General features: G+C 35.6%; 2 protein-coding genes across 2 annotated transcripts in view; one reads left to right on the forward strand and one right to left on the reverse strand.

Annotated features, from left to right (window-relative positions):
• LOC127880113 (piwi-like protein 1) overlaps positions 1-17,878 on the forward strand; it is a 124,474-nt gene that overhangs the window by 94,789 nt on the left and 11,807 nt on the right. Inside the window, 6 exon segments of the mRNA XM_052427378.1 lie at positions 9,162-9,291; positions 10,144-10,261; positions 10,820-10,934; positions 15,213-15,418; positions 16,095-16,246; positions 17,640-17,764. Of these exon segments, the coding sequence (XP_052283338.1) occupies positions 9,162-9,291; positions 10,144-10,261; positions 10,820-10,934; positions 15,213-15,418; positions 16,095-16,246; positions 17,640-17,764 (846 nt within the window).
• Positions 5,377-7,723, reverse strand: LOC127833695 (uncharacterized). The gene is made up of 2 exons (XM_052359109.1): positions 7,558-7,723; positions 5,377-7,213 (listed from the first exon to the last, which is right to left on the reverse strand). Exons 1-2 carry the CDS (start codon positions 7,570-7,572, stop codon positions 5,495-5,497), a joined length of 1,734 nt encoding a protein of 577 aa, XP_052215069.1. The 5' UTR covers positions 7,573-7,723; the 3' UTR covers positions 5,377-5,494.

The raw sequence follows: 17,878 nt of genomic DNA on the forward strand, positions 1-17,878 counted from the left end.
CAATATTCTATCTTAATATCCGCAGTATTTTGATAAATAATAAATATTATTGGGGATTTCTGGGGATTTCTGGGGGATTTCTGGGGATTTCTGGGGATTTCGGGCTCGGAATCCCAATAATTATGTATATATTTTAGTTTTTCACTACCAAACATGGATAAAAACAATTTTTCATCAGTGAATTGATTGTATTTTGCAATATTCTATCTTAATATCCGCAGTATTTTGATAAATAATAAATATTATTGGGGATTTCTGGGGATTTCTGGGGATTTCGGGCTCGGAATCCCAATAATTATGTATATATTTTAGTTTTTCACTACCAAACATGGATAAAAACAATTTTTCATCAGTGAATTGATTGTATTTTGCAATATTCTATCTTAATATCCGCAGTATTTTGATAAATAATAAATATTATTGGGGATTTCTGGGGATTTCTGGGGGATTTCTGGGGATTTCGGGCTCGGAATCCCAATAATTATGCATATATTTTAGTTTTTCACTACCAAACATGGATAAAAACAATTTTTCATCAGTGAATTGATTGTATTTTGCAATATTCTATCTTAATATCCGCAGTATTTTGATAAATAATAAATATTATTGGGGATTTCTGGGGATTTCTGGGGGATTTCTGGGGATTTCGGGCTCGGAATCCCAATAATTATGTATATATTTTAGTTTTTCACTACCAAACATGGATAAAAACAATTTTTCATCAGTGAATTGCTTGTATTTTGCAATATTCTATCTTAATATCCGCAGTATTTTGATAAATAATAAATACTATTGGGGATTTCTGGGGGATTTCTGGGGATTTCGGGCTCGGAATCCCTATAATTATGTATATATTTTAGTTTTTCACTACCAAACATGGATAAAAACAATTTTTTATCAGTGAATTGATTGTATTTTGCAATATTCTATCTTAATATCCGCAGTATTTTGATAATTAATACATAGTATTGGGGATTTCTGGGGATTTCTGTGGATTTCTGGCTTGGAATCCCAATAATTATGTATATATTTTAGTTTTTCACTTCCAAACATGGATAATAACAATTTTTCATCAGTGAATTGATTGTATTTTGCAATATTCTATCTTAATATCCGCAGTATTTTGATAAATAATAAATATTATTGGGGATTTCGGGGGATTTCGGGGGATTTCTGGGGATTTCGGTAATTACGGGGATTTCGGTATTTCTACACACCCCAAAGTTAATTGGAAAACGTTGTTTATCATCGAACGCTAAAAGTAATCGTAATGGATCGTAGATCGCAGTTAAATACTGAAAAACGCCAATAATGCATTTCACAGAAATCGATCCAGCAGGGTGTGCGATTGTTATACATTCGTCCACTTTACATAACTGTAAATATCTTGCTTTCTTGGTGAGTTTTTGCCATAATTTCAGGCAATATACTTAATGAACCATGGGATTATGGTTTTACGACCTTTTTTTAAGTCTCCTGTACATTTATTTTCAGGAAACTTCTTCTCAGGTCAATTTCATATCTCAGAGAGACATATTTATACTGATCCAAGCTATGAAACGTCAACATTATTAGCAAGAGGCAATGATTTTTTTAAAATGGGAATATTTGAATGATATTTGGCATTGATGTTATACTACTTAAAACAAACATAATGATGTCTTTCTTTTTTTATTAGGATGAAAAATATATTTTTTATGATTTTTTTAAAACACGTAAAAAAATAGGTGAATTTTTCTGCTGTTTTTTTCTGCCAAAAATCTGGTTCATTGCCAGCAAACAACTGACATTTGCATTTAACCAGCTATTTTGGCCATTTATAAGTTATTTTTATCTATGTGAATGCCTTTTTAGATATAAAACACATTAAAACATATTAATAACACGTATTTTTTATTGGTTTTGCACTTTTTACTGCAAAGTTTATGGCAAAATAAGGGGGCATACAAATATATATTTATGTGCGTGAATAGCCTTTGTCTTTACTGCTATCAACAACAACTCTGCAGCTTTTTTAAGGTTTTATTTTCAATGATAACTAATGGTGAACTAACACATAATTTGTTGACACAATTTATATTTGTTGTGCATACACAATATACAAATACTTGTGAAATGTCCAATTACCCGACATTACATAATGATGAATTAAAATGACACATGCCTCCCAATCACGATGACGAGTTGTTCAAATTAAAAAAAAAACAACATTGTTGATGTTGTTTTTTTTGTCAGTCAAAGGTAGCATATAGGCAAAAACTAATCCCAAAGATTGAATTTTTTCATAAGTGATGATTGATGAATCATTTTACTTCAACTTCACTCTCACATGTCAGACCGACAGTGTCACGAGCAGACATAGTGGTCACTACAAAACAATGAAATTCTTATGGGGGCTTTCAATAGTTTTGACAAGTTTTATATGTTGTTCACTCAATTAAAATAAATTGTCCATTAGGTAAAATAAGTTCTCAAATTATAAATACACCCCAAGAACAACAGCCAATACTTAAATAAGGTTAACATGCAGACAATAGTTCACTGCCACACATGTTTAACAAAAGTAAAATCATTTGCTTCATTAAATAGGTTCAAAAACCAAAATTCTTCTTATTTAAATAAGACCTAACACTAGTTATTTGAACTTCAATGTATCTGTAAGTATTTTTCCTAAGATAGGTGACTAACAAACCTATCCAATGGTTTAAAAAATCTTATATTCAGTTATCGCCTATGGCGATTTCTTCCTGATTTCTTCTCTTTTCCCCCCCCCCCCCCCCCCCGCTGCCTTCAGCTTCTTTGCCTCAATCTCCTCTATCGGGGCGCATTCACAAACGGCAGCTTCTTGCGGTACTCTGTAACATGTAAATGAACATTTGAGCTGCACTCTGGGAAAACGGGGCTTAATGCATGAGCCTAAAGTGTCATCCCATATTAGTCGACACAGGCTTATCAGAGACAACACTTTCTGCTTCAAATGGATTTTCTTTAAGAAGGGACTTTCTTAAACGGAAAATAGCTTAAAGGTTCATTGTTTTTACCATTCAAGGCTTTTTTAAGGCTGTTGGGGGAAGGGGCCTTAGCCTTCATATTATATAGGAAAAAGTGTGTGAAACCCAAAATTTGGGGATACAACTCACGCATTGTTAGTCATAGGGGAATGCAATTTCCAGGTGTAAGTTTCTTTTTTTGGGTTAAGTGCATGAATATAATGAAAAAAATTGAGAGGATGTAGCCTTTTTATGAAAATTTCCGAGGGATTGTAGACTAGATTAGGCTACAGCTTTAGAATTAAAAAAAAAGACTGCTCTTCCTTATCTTGTGATATCAGTCTTCTTAAACTCAATTATGTGATATCTGTCTTTTTAAACTACATTTTGTGATATCTGACTTCTTAAAAGTATAACAGTATATATTTCAAATGCATAAACATTAGTGAATTACAATAATGATGATTAATTAATGTTGATAATAAATGTATTTCAAAATGACCGATACATTGCCATAAAATAAAATTACATGGGGGTTTTGTTTCAAAATGTCATTCTGCTGAAATGTCATTTATATACTAAGAATAATATTTATTGGTTAAAATTGCATATTATTTTTTATCTAGTACCTGATGCGGAAGCTTCAACTTTTCAGCTTTTGCAGCCCGGTCCTGTGTAAATTGACCTGGCTGCGGTGATACACGCTCACTGTGAGACTCCGAACGCTCACTGTTAGACTCCGACCGTTCACTGTCAGACTCCGAACGCTCACTGTTAGACTCCGAGTCAAACTCTTCCCAATCCTGAGACTCTGACTTATTAGTATCAAACATATGTCTGCAAAAAGAATAATTGAAATCAAAGAAATAATATATCTACATAATATAACTAAAATACAGTGACTGTATCGAATTGTTGTTCACATCCGACGTTAAATAAAGATTCTTGTATCTTGTATCATTAATGCAATATCCGAAATACTTGCTGTCCGAATAGTGCAAGTCTGTATTTTGTATTATCGAAACGTCTATTTACAGATATACGAATGAAATCTACCATTACGATATAATGTCGGCATAAATATATCCTTCAATGATGTTTAGCACGTACAACACATTTTTTGGCAACTTTACAGAGCAAAAAAAGAACAATTGATATTTACGTCGTATGAATTTTCAACAACGGCGGCCATCTTGCCATTCATGAAATGGGTCAATAGTGGGTCCATACATTAGCAACAACCAGCAGAATTACGGCATTTTGCAAAGCAATTAGTGGCATGAATGGAAAGGAGAATGATTAACCTTCAAAATAAAAGCAATTTTTCTACTGGGCAATGTATCTTACCTATTTTTCTCGATCTCGGAAATTTTCTTAGGCTTTCTTTTAATCTTCAACGCAACTGTGTGGAAACGAAAGTGCTTTGCCCGCGAACATAAATGTATTAACTTATATGATTAGTGGTTATTTTAACCATATCCAATCGAAAACCACCTTTAAAACGACGTAATTCCGACCCCCTATCGGCACTATTTTTATGAACGAGATTTCGCGCAGGAATTGTTCAGTAATAAATGAGCCGTACGCAGTTGCCTCCCTTGTGCCCATCGCTAACATTATGTTTTTCGTTCATTTACCTTCTTAATAGGTTTGGCTTGTGTTATTGGGTTGCTTAATGAGCTTCCTATGAACCTTTATTTCATCGGGCTTATTAACAGTCCCAATATATATTTTAAGACTGTTTTTCGTCTTATTATGGTTTTTATCATTCGGATCTGTAATTTTGTTATGTTAGCCAGGATTCCTTGCTTAAAATCAACTCCCCTTTATGGCTTATAACCCTTCAACGTTCCAAATCTTTCTAATATTTGTGGACATGAAGATGATAATGATAGAATTCTTTGCCTAGTCAGGACGTTAAAATTCTATCTTAAGAGTAAAGTCTATTCGAGGTTCTCGTAAGAGACTTTTCATTCCGTTAAAAGGGGGGGATGTGTCTGAGGCTTCGAATTATTGTTGGGTAGCCTCGACTTTTAAGAATGCGTATTCATTTCTATCATCGAGGGATTTATCCCTTTTTAAGATTAGACGGCATGAATTAAGAGCTCTTTGGGCTTCGTGGGCGTATATTAATAATGTTCCACTTTCTGAAGTGCTTCAAGCTGCTTTCTGTAGGAATCCGACCACCTTTTCCTCATTCTATCTTTGTTCTCTTGAGTGTCAACAGGACAATTTATATATGTTCAGTCCTTTTGTGTTTGATCAAACAGTAGTTTCTTCCATAGTGTAATGTACTGGTCCTATTCAGGAACTAAGTACAATACTGTACTAACGAAGATTGTATGAGGACACATTTCTACTATTTCTGGCTGAAAAACCTGGTGTTTTTAAGATTGGTACTTATGTTTCTCGTTTAAAAGACTACGCACGATTATATAAATGTTAAGACGAGAACAATATGAAAAGCATGATAAGGGAGAACACGTAACGCAATAATTAATTAACTAAACACAGTGGGGACACAAAAACGTGTCTCCTCTCCTTATGACTCGTTTCTCGTGACAAAAAGATAGATGCACACAATGACTGCATTTATCGCAATAGGCCCAATTAACAATTTTAAGATAAGGATTTTTTTCCGATGGTGGGTAAAAACTCTTACATACACAGCAAACCTCAGAGTCTTCATCGGAAATGTCATTATCGCTTAAAGCAATTTCAATGGAGTTGTTGTGAATTCCACTTGTCGATGGTTGGGGACTCTTCGGATTCGTTGCAGTTGTGCCAGTACGGGTTTCTTTTGCATGCTCGTATTCGTACAGCTGTTGCAAGAAAGTGGCCTCGGTTATTTGTTTTCCACTGGGTTTATGTTTCAATATGGCCTTTTTGCAAGTGCATTTGGATACTTGAACACCTGTCTTTGGTGACATAGGGCTAGAACTTCTACGGTTGTACTTGTCTTCGAAGTATTTATCAACTGCCTCTTTACCAGTTTTCATTGCAATCACCTTCTGTAAGGGCGTGTCTTCCCTGAAAGTCTCACATGGGAACAATTTTTCAGCCTGAATCTCCTGTTGGTTAAAGGGGTATATTCCCGTCTTTCTAAAGGCCGATACAATATTTAAGGGACTCATTGCATGCAAATATGCCGTGCACGCAATTTCTGCCATGTCGTATTTGGTGACTGATCTACCCATATGCCTATGCATAAATGCAGCGCATTCCCTGTAATAATGACCTTTAAAGGGGCCAAAAATAGCTACGTCCAATGGCTGCAATATGTGTGATGTATGAGCAGGTAATACAAATAAGATAATATTTTTTGAAATGGCCCATTCAATAAGATCAGTGGATGTGTGAGAACTATGCCCATCAAAAAGAAGCAATATCGGTTGCTTGTCATTCTCTCCACGTCGGACGTTCGGAATGAAATGCTGCTCAAGATAAATTTTTAAAACGTTACTGTTTGACCACCCAGAGTCGGACATACAAAATCTTGAACCCGGAGAGCTACCTTTCATAAGCTCGGGATTCTCCCGTTTCCCTTTAAAAACAAAGAAAGGTGGAACGTGATTGCCCATAGCATTTGCGCACCCAATTACGGTAGTTGTTGTTGATCTCGGGGATGTAACTGACTGCGCCTTTTCACAGGTGGGGGCAATAATGATAAGGGGGCGATGTTCTGGCTGGATACCGGTCTCATCTAAATTGTAAATGCACTCTGGCTTGTTTAATAAGTCATACTTTTTTAATGTTTCTTCAAGATTTTTGAAATAATGATCCACCGATTCCGGAGTTGCATACTTCGCACGGTAAGATTCCAATGCACTTGGGCGAACAGATGACAGGCGTGTTTTCCATCTCTGTAAAAATCCCGAGACCCAGTCGTTGCTTAAAGGCTTATTCTTTCCCCGTTTACCAAGGCTAAAGGCTAAATCCCCAGCCAAATCTTTGAGTCGACTTCTAGTGGCCCCATATCCGAGCTGTGCCAGTGACTCTAAATACTCCACTAACCTCAATTCCTCCTCTTGGTTAAAGAGTGTCTCCTTGGTTACTGTACCACTTATCCGTCCCGATACTCTATCAGCAAGGGTGGCCCGTGGCACACAAAATTGTGCTGCGGCTCTCCGCACCGACAATCCCTTTTGGACAGCTTCGACAGCCAGAACAAGTGTCTCTTTTCTGTATCCCCTGTATTTACCATGATATTTCGATGCTTTCGGCTAAAAGAAAGGGTAATACATAGTACAAGATATCCATTAAAATATGATATCAAACTTTACTACTATACTAATTGACCGCTAATTGAAAACCAGATGACGTTATTTGCAACATAAAATTTACACGCATAAAACTTCCCCATACGGGGCCTCTATTTATTTAAAGCGCCTATTGGTTGTGACGTATAATCATAATATTATGATTGTCTCCCTTTGCTGAATTCCCTGTCGGATATAAGACAGACGATTTTTGTTGATTTCTTGATAAATTTGTGAGTTTCGCCATGGAGACCGTTGATAAATAGGTTCGTTTTATGTTTTTCTTACACAAACTGTTTAATTCTTACCTGTTTATGGCGCATTTTGCTGATTTTTCTTACTGGAATACGACAGTGTGTCTTCTTGTCAAAATATTGTCAGAAGATTGGCTCGCGACGTCGCGTTTATACCTTCGATTTTACGTCATTTTTAAAACGTCCGAACCTACCGGACTGTCCGAAGCTACCAGTATAGAGGCTATGGTTTTTGCTGTGATGGGAAAATATAACGAGAACCTTCCACCATAGCTACAAAATCAGCTAGGGATAGCAGGTATGTATTTATGATATTAAAACAAATTTTCTAAAATAAAATTCATTTTGATTATTAAATACTTACCTGCTATCGGTAAGTCCCACCTCCCAACCCCGCTCATCGTTTAATATTTTCATAATTAAATTGAAAAGTAAGATGAGTTACGGTTCTTGATTTCCGGTTAGGTTACATTGTACTATGCTTAACCTTATCTGTTTTCAGTAGGAGAGGTGGCCGAATTCTGGCACTTGAAGATTTCTGGAGAAGCTAACCCACCAGGGAAGGTATAGCTAGGGATAGCAGGTAAGTATTTGATAATTAAAATGAATTTTATTTTAGAAAATTTGTGTTAAGTAGACTTAAAGGTTCGAGGTAAAGGAAAATGTCCAATTCTTTTGAAAATTACAATATTCTGTAATACATTGGAGCTTGTGCCGATGCTCATTCTAAGAAAATTGTATTGTTTATACTTGTTTTCTTTAGAAATTGTATAGAGCTTTGATGCATCTTTTGTTTTTCGAAAAATCAAGTGATGGTTTTGGAATATTAACTTTTATCCTTGACCTATTCTTTCGATTAAAGTTTATTTATATTCATCTCTTCAGAGCCACGTTAAAAAAAAGACATATATATTGTTAATTTTAATGTGTTAGATAGTTCCATTACAGTATTTAGTCTACTGGATGTCAAGTCGCCAAACCAGTTGGGACATTCATGAAGGCATTTAATTTTGTGTACATAATAAAGTATCACAAGCGTGTTTTTGTTTGTCACTAAACGATAATTACATTGCATCTTATGTGGCAACATGCTCAGATTTATTAACCAGGTTTTCCGAAGGAAAAAACTGGTTATTAGATTGGCGAATGCGGGCGGGCTGGCTGGCTGGCTGGCGGGCGGGCGGAACAAGCTTGTCCGGGCCATAACTATGTCGTTCATTGTCAGATTTTAAAATCATTTGGCACATTTGTTCACCATCATTGGACGGTGTGTCGCGCGAAATAATTACGTCGACATCTCCAAGGTCAAGGTCACACTTACTTAAAAGGTCAAAAATGGCCATAAATGAGCTTGTCCTGGCCATAACTATGTCATTCATTGTGAGATTTTAAAATCATTTGGCACATTTGTTCACCATCATGGGACGGTGTGTCGCACGAAAGAATCACGTCAATATCTCCGATGTCAAGGTCGCCACGACTAAAAATAGATTTAAAAAAAAAAAACTTACAAAGGGGGTTAATTTTGTTTGTTCATTTCAAAAGTTCAGTTTGAGTTTTCTCCCTTTATCAGATTTTTTTTTCACAATGAAAACCTGGTTTTGTGACAATTTTGTCCCTTGTTTCTTTATGATTGTTAATTTACATTTTGTTCTCAGACATATGGAAAAGATGGGCAAATCACAGTTGATGATCAACCACTTCTTGCATCCAAACCCAAACCAAAGGACATTCGTAGAGGACAGAAGGAAATCATGTTCTTTGTACCTGAGCTATGCTACCTCACAGGTAAGATGTATTAACATCATGTAATGTAAAGTATGTGAGATAACCTCAATGTTTAATGTTAACAAGTTTACATATATCTGAATAATGTTGAGTGGTTGTGGCGAAATCAATGTTGTTGTTTTTAATTTTCGTATTGAATATTGGTCATTCTCTACAAACAAGTCAAAGATATAAGTTGTCAATATAGGCAACATCAAAAAACTATAGAACCATTATCAGTTGAGAACTAATTTTTACAAAGACTTTAATGCCATTACAGTGTATGTGTAAATCACATTATAAAGAAACATATGAATTGAAGCTGTGTTCATCGCCATGGAAATGTCAATGCAAATCAATCGGTGTAAACACCAAAACAGTACCCTGATACTCAGCCCAAAATTGATCACAAAACACTTAAGTGAAATAGCCACTTACTGTAAAGCATTCATATTTGGAAACAAATTAAAGACAATATAAATTCCATGTAATTTCTTTTATAGTATTCAACTATTTACCAGATCATCAGAAGTAAAACTTTGTATGATCAGTGGCTTTATGGAGTACACATTCGTGATCATCGTATATCATTTTGAAAGAAGTTGAAAAACAATATTTAAAACAATAAGCTTGGTTGCATATACAAAACATTCTTATTTCACTCAATGGCAAGCAGAAGTCCATTGCAATTTATAATATAAGTCTCTTTTTTGTCCTGAACATTGTGTACCCCTGTGTACCATTTATCTGAAGATTGTCTTCTGTTCAAAATTATAGTTTGTAACTATTTTTGTCAGGCCTGTCAGAGGAATGCTATGCTTTTTACAATTACCAGTGTCTGTCCAGTTCTGTACAAGTCTCTTGTTTTGCCAGGCTTGTCAGAGGAAGCCAGAGCTGACTTCACAGTGATGCGGGACTTGGCAGTTTACACTCGAGTGCCCCCTGCTGACAGGGAGAGAACTCTCACCAACTTTATCAAGCAGATCAACACGTATGTGTGCAAATATAGAGATCAATTTAACGGTATATTGTTGTTTTTTAACACATTTATGCAGAGTGGACTCTCCCATCCTTTAAATTGGATCAATTTATTTCCAAAATTAGGGTTGTCTAGTATATTAATTTCTATATTTAGAATATTTTTTACAGAAATTTCTTTCAGCAAACAGTGCAGACCCTGATGAGACGCCGCATGATGTGGCATCTCATCTGGGTCTACGCTGTTTGCCAATGCCTTTTTTCTAGAGGCTAGGCATAAATGGGTTAAGATAATTTCACACAAAATACTTTGTTAAATGGGAACATATACTGACACTTTGACCACACTTACCCATAGTATTTTTTCACTTCTTTAAAAAAAGAAAATTTAAAAGCCCTTCACAAATTTAAGTAGTCAAGAGCTGTTTGTTTTTCATATCCTTGTTAAACAAACTATCGTTAGACTTTCAAAGGTATAAAAGAACCCAATATAATGGGGTCTAATGTATGTTTTTGTGAACAAAATGTGTGCATGCTATTATCAAGTTACCGTTATATTGTGTGTTTACAGCAACGCTGGAGTAAGAGAATATATGGGAGGTTGGAATTTGCGTTTTGCTGACTCCATGTTGACTCTTAATGCTCGTGTCATGCCACAAGAGAACATAAACCAGCTCGGTAGCAAGGTAAGGATGTGTGATGTCCGGCGTCCGTATGTGCGTGCGTGTGTGTGTGTGTGTGTGTGCGTGCGTCCATCAACAATTTGTTTGTGTAGACAGTAGAGGTCACAGTTTTCATCCAATGAAATTTGGTCAAAATGTTTATTTTGATGAAATCTGGGTTGGAATTGTATTTGGGTCATCTGGGGTCAAAAACTAGGTGACTAGGTCAAAAACTAGGTCACATTATGTGTCAAGTAATAGAAAAACCTTGTGTAGACAATAGAGGTCGCAGTTTTCATCCAATCTTTATGAAATTTGGTCAGAATGTTTATCTTGATGAAATCTGGGTGGGGATTGTATTTGGGTCATCTTGGGTCAAACATTAGGTGACTAGGTCAAAAAATAGGTCAAATAATAGAAAAAACCTTGTGTAGACAGTAGAGGTCACAGTTTTTATCCAATCTTTATGAAATTTGGTCAGAATGTTTATCTTGATAAAATCTTGGTTCGGAATGTATTTGGGTCATATGGGGTCAAAAACTAAGTCACAGGGTCAAATAATAGAAAAACCTTGTGTAGACAATAGAGGTCACAGTTTTCATCAAATCTTTATGAAATTTGGTCAGAATGTTTTTCTAGATGAAATCTGGGTTGGGATTGTATTTGTGTCATCTGAGGTCAAAAACTAGGTCACTAGGTCAAATAATAGAAAAACCGTCAACAATTTGTTTGTGTAGACAGTAGAGGTCACATTTTTCATCCAATCTTTATGAAATTTGGTCAGAATTTTTATCTTGATGAAATCTGGGTTGGGATTGTATTTGGGTCATCTGGGGTCAAAAACTAGGTCACTAGGCCACAAACTAGGTCACTATGTCAAAAACAAGGTCACTAGGTCAAATAATAGAATGTTGTATAGACAAGAGGTCACAGTTTTCATCCAATCTTTATAAAATTTGGTCAGAATGTTTATCTTGATGAAATCTGGGTTGGGATTGTATTTGGGTCATCTGGGGTCAAAAACTAGGTCACTAGGTCAAATAGTAGAAAAACCTTGTGTAGACAATAGAGGTCACAGTTTTCATCCAATCTTTATAAAATTTGGTCAGAATGTTTATCTTGATGAAATCTGGGTTGGAATTGTATTTGGGTCACCTGGGGTCAAAAACTAGGTCACATTATGGGTCAAAAAAAAGAAAAACCTTGTGTAGGCAATAGAGGTCACTGTTTTCATCTAATCTTTATTAAATTTGGTCAGAATGTTTATCTTGATGAAATCTGGGTTGGGATTGTATTTGGTTAGTCAGGTGAGTGATTCAGGGCCATCATGGCCCTCTTGTATGTATAACTTACAAGATAAGTATTGATGCAAAGCATCAAAGGGCGTCAGGAATTTCAGTGTAAAAGGCACTCAATGAAGTTACATGGAACAAAAAAAATTCTACTGTAAATATGAATATATTGGCCGATTATTTTAAACAAAAAAGAAAAAGATACTGGTATAACCATTATCTATAAATTTGTGTTATAACCCCCAAATAACCATTATTTATGATGTTGTGTTATAACCCCCAAATAACCATTATCTATGATTTTGTGTTGTAACCCCCAAATATTTCATAGTTCATTTTATTTACATTGGTTTCCTTTTTTTACTGGCATCCGTGTGCAGTTTTCATTAATGGAACAGAATTGTGTAGGTTTTAAAAAATCTGCTTCATCTTGTAAGCGTAATTTCATATTTTTCTCAACTTCAAGGGGAGATGATTCTGAACTTATTCTTACGTTGCTCATTTACGATATGGGTTGAGTACTCATTGATATGAAAACACCTAAAGGTTTGAAAACAAAATGAATGAACATTTAAATTGCATAAAGAAGCTGCATTTGACAATACTTTGAAATTCAGTAAAAGATCATAATTGATTTATTGCTCCGATATTCATCATTTTCAATAGGGTTCGAGTAATACTGATATAAAAACACTTAACAAGTTTGGAAAGATTCAGACGAAAGTTGTGAAATCTTTTAAACAAGTGGAAATTGTTTATTTTGTCAAATTTAATAGAAAAAAATTCTGGACTTTTTGTACTGATGTTTCTCATTTTTAATCAGGTAAAAATGCTCATTGGTATGAAGACACTGTAAGTTTGGAAAGAATCTGATGAAAACTGTTGACATAATCACCTAACCAAGCAGTTTTTCACATTTAAATTTAAATTCAAAGAGACATAATTCTGGACTAATGGTCCGATATTGCTCATATAGAGAGTTTGGGTTGGGTCCTCATTGATAAAAAATAACCTGTGCAAGTTTGGGAACAATCAGATGAAAATTTTGGACTTCGAACAACAATTTCAAAATTTCTCAAATTCTAAGGAAGATAACTATGGACATAATGGTCGGATAATGCTAAAGGGCCCATACCACCTGGATAGTTATACGTGTCGCGCTTCGCGCTCTATATGTGGTTCTTAAAAAAAATCATAGGAGTGCTTGACTCTAGGGAAACAGGTTGCTGGGACACAGCTCCTCCTTGATAAGCGGCTGCATCCTTTATCGCAACCCATTGTTACAATCAATAATACGTGTCGCGCTTCACGCTCTATATGTAGTTGGGATAGTACTTAGGGCCTATGATAGACAACTATAAAAATACATGGATAATAGATGTGTTGTTTGCATTATTTGTTAATATAAAAACAAGTGTATTTTTAGCTCACCTGAGCACAACGTGCTCATGGTGAGCTTTTGTGATCGCCTTTTGTCCGTCGTCTGTGATGCGTCATCCGTTGTCAACATTTTGCCTTGTGAACACTATAGAGGCCACATTTATTGTCTGATCTTCATGAAACTTGGTCAGAAGATTTGTCCGAATGATATCTTGGATGAGTTGGAAAACAGAAACCTTTGCTTGAAAAACATTGCTTTCAATGGGCGTGGCATTTTTCCTTATATGGCTATATATGGCTATAGTAAAATCTTGTTAACACTCTAGAGGCCACATTTACTGTCCGATCTTCATGAAACTTGGTCAGAAGATTGATCCTAATAATATCTTGGAAGAGTTAAAAGATAATGCCCTTTGGTTGAAAAACATGGCCACCAGGGGGCGGGGCATTTTTTCTTATTTGGCTAAAGTAAAACCTTGTTAACACTCTAGAGGCCACATTTATTTTCCGATCTTCATGAAACTTTGTCAGAAGATTTGTCCCAATAATATCTTGTTATCTCAGGGGAGCGACTTTGGGCCTTTCAGACCCTCTTGTTTTATAAGATATTTAAGTGATGTAAGAAATTTTTATTAACGTTGTCACCACGCGGCATCCATTAATTTTAATAAGAATGTTCAATTGTAGTTACATGGATTTTAAATGCCTACATAAAACAAAGCTTTATTATATTTATTAACCTGACTGAAAAAAATTGTCAGCCGCCGAACTGTTCCGTTCGTGCCGGTACCCGGGATTGAACCAGGGGCCTTTAGACGATTGTTGCGTAAACAACTTCAGTCTAACGCTCTCCCAACTGAGCTATTCCGGCTGTAATCATTTATGTACTGCTATTTGGTGAAGTTGTGTATAGCGATCGTTATTATATGTCTATTAATAAACAAATACATTGTACGTTTTCGTACCACTACGCCTTCCAATAAACTTGCTTGCGCAATAGGTCGTCAAATATCGTACTATATTGATTCTCCACTAAATAAGCAAATTAGAAAGACCACAAAATAAATATATTTTGATTATGTTTTGTTTTTATACAAAACCAGAAAGTTTCGCGTATTTGCCCAGTCCCTGTGGTTTTTCCCCTGTCATCAGTTGTGGATCAGTTATTAATTAAAACAATTAGCCTTGCATTATTGGCAATAAATGCTGTCATAAATGTAATAGGCACAAATGCAGTACGTATTTACACTAATTTACACAAAAATCACTACTATGCAAGATATTCTTAAAACCAAAATATCTACATTGATCCGTAAAATAACTTCTCCGATAAGCAAAAAAAAATGCATTACAAACTAGTCGCCACCCTTCAGAGCGATGCCAAATTTGTAATTGTTAAATAGGTTTTAAATAAGACATTGATTATAATTGCTGCTTAAAACTGCTGTTTGGTTGCACAGCATTTGAAAGGAAGTATATATACATGTATTTATTTATCAATCCCATTGAACATGTCTGTCTGTGCGTCTAACCCAAAAAGGGTTGCTTCCAGATTGATTGACCATAGAAAACAAAATAACCTAAACCTTGGTATCCAATTCTCCAAATTGTGTTTATAATTGTGTTCTAGTTACAATACAGGCAAGAGGAGGCTAACTGGAGCAGAGACATGCGAGACAAGAAACTCAAAACAGCAGTTGACCTTCAGAACTGGGTCGTGATCTTCTATCAGCGTAATGAGCCACAGCTTCGTAACGAGCAGCAGGCGAAAGACTTTTGTGGGCAGCTTAAAAATGTTGGACGTCCAATGGGCATGAACATTGCAGATCCAATTGTGTATGTCATTTCTATGTCGTTTGGACTAATTGTTCGTAAACATATTCCAATGCAAAAATATTTTAAATTTTAATATTTTTTTGAATTTAGGAAAATGTTTAATATAGTATGATGTTTCAGGGCCCTCAATCTATCAAATCTGCCGCCGAATTTCGGCGGCATTCCCCCACCTGAAAAGTATACTTTTTTCCCCTTTTGGGGGGGAAAATTCCCCCTAAAAAAAATGTTGTTTTTTTTGTTTGTTTTTTTAAATAGAAAGATGTGTCTCATCTCATGATTATTATATCTCAACTCTATTTCAATTTAATCTTTTCAAACATACTAAATAATGAAAAATGCAATGAATTTAGTGCAAACTTGTACAAATGTAATAATGAGAGAGTAAGTAAAAAAATCCCCCAAAAAGGGAAACGCCGCAAAAATTCCCCCTCCTAAGGGCTGCGGACCCCTTCCCCTAAGAAGTGTGAGGGCGCTGTGTTTATATGTAAATATAGAGTAAAGACTTCAAATTAGTTTTACAAAGGGAATAAGCTGTATATTATGACTATGTAAACATAGTGGTTTGGCTTTTTATATTGATAACATGGAAGGAAGACTTCATGTTGTGTTTAAAAAAAGAATATACTTTGAGTAAGGTATGTTTATACGATGAAATTCATTGTGTGTGTCTATATAGAGTGATGCTGAGAAATGACCGCAATGAGTACTACCTGACTGCAATTAGACAGAACTTAGCCCCCCAGACACAGATGGTGATGTGCATTGTGCCTTCAAACAAGCCAGACAGATACAATGCCATCAAGAAGTTATGTTGCGTTGAACATCCAGGTACGTTTATCAAGTTTTCGGAGAAAAATTAAGATTGTTGGTGTTGTTAAGTCTAAATAACCTTACTTACATTAACTGATTTTAGTGGTTTTTACATTGCCTTTTTGTTTTAATTTTTCAGAAATAGTACATTAATTTTTATGTCCCCCACCACTATAGTGGGGACATATTGTTTTTGCCCTGTCTGTTGGTTTGTTGCTTTGTTTGTGTGTTTGCGTCAAACTTAAACATTTGCCATAACTTTTGCAATATTGAAGATAGCAACTTGATATTTGGCACGCATGTGTATCTCATGGAGCTGCACATTTTGAGTGGTGGAAGGTCAAGCTCAAAGGTCAAAAAAAAAGTCAAAGCGGCGCAGAAGGGAACATAGTGTTTCTGACAAACACATTTCTTGTTCATTTTTTAGCTCGCCTGTCACAAAGTGACATGGTGAGCTTATGTGACCGTGCGATGTCCGGCGTCCGTATGTGCGTGCGTCCGTCTGTCCGTCCGTCAACAATTTGTTTGTGTTGACAGTAGAGGACACAGTTTTCATCCAATTTTTATGAAATTTGGTCAGAATGTTTATATTGATGAAATCCGGGTTGGGATTGTATTTTGGTCATATGGGGTCAAAAACTAGGTCACTAGGTCAAATAATAGAAAAACCTTGTGTAGACAATAGAGGTCGCAGTTTTCATCCAGTAGAGGTCACAGTTTTCATCCAATCTTTATGAAATTTGGTCAGAATGTTTATCTTGATGAAATCTGGTTTGGGATTGTATTTGGGTCATCTGAGGTCAAAAACTAGGTCACTAGGTCAAATAATATAAAAACTGTCAACAATTTGTTTGTGTAGACAGTAAAGGTCACAGTTTTCATCCAATCTTTATGACATTTGGTCAGAATGTTTATCTTGATGAAATCTGGGTTGGGATTGTATTTGGGTCATCTGGGGTAAAAAAACTAGGTCACTAGGTCAAAAACTAGGTCAGTAGGTCAAAAACTAGGTCACTAGGTCAAATAATAGAAAAACCTTGTATAGACAATAGAGGTCGCAGTTTTCATCCAATCTTTATAAAATTTGATCAGAATGTTTATCTTGATAAAATCTGGGTTATGATAATATTTGGGTCACCTGGGGTCAAAAACTAGGTCAGTAGGTCAAATAATAGAAAAGCCTTGTGTAGACAATAGAGGTCACAGTTTTCATCCAATCTTTATGAAATTTGGTCAGAATGTTTATCTTGATGAAATCTGGGTTGGGATCGTATTTGCTTAGTCAGGTAAGCGATTCAGGGCCATCATGGCCCTCTTGTGTTTTAGTTTTGTTTCATATTATTTCCAGACTAATATAATTGTTTTGTTTTATTCCATGTCAATTTGTGTAATAGCTTTATTTGGATTTCAGTGCCCAGTCAGGTGATCCTGTCTCGCACACTGAGTAAAAAGGACATGATGAAGTCAGTTGCCACAAAGGTGGCTATTCAAATAAACTGCAAGATGGGCGGTGAAATCTGGTCTTTGGAAATTCCGGTAAGGCACACGTGCAAAATTCTCAACTTAATGCTTCTAGTAACTACTTGGATGCAAACGGATATAAGAATTCACTCAACAAAAAATTAGACATCGGTAAATTGCTTGAAATGT

The sequence above is a fragment of the Dreissena polymorpha genome, chromosome 1 (assembly GCF_020536995.1).
Source record: "Dreissena polymorpha isolate Duluth1 chromosome 1, UMN_Dpol_1.0, whole genome shotgun sequence".
In the NCBI taxonomy this organism is placed as follows: domain Eukaryota; kingdom Metazoa; phylum Mollusca; class Bivalvia; order Myida; family Dreissenidae; genus Dreissena; species Dreissena polymorpha.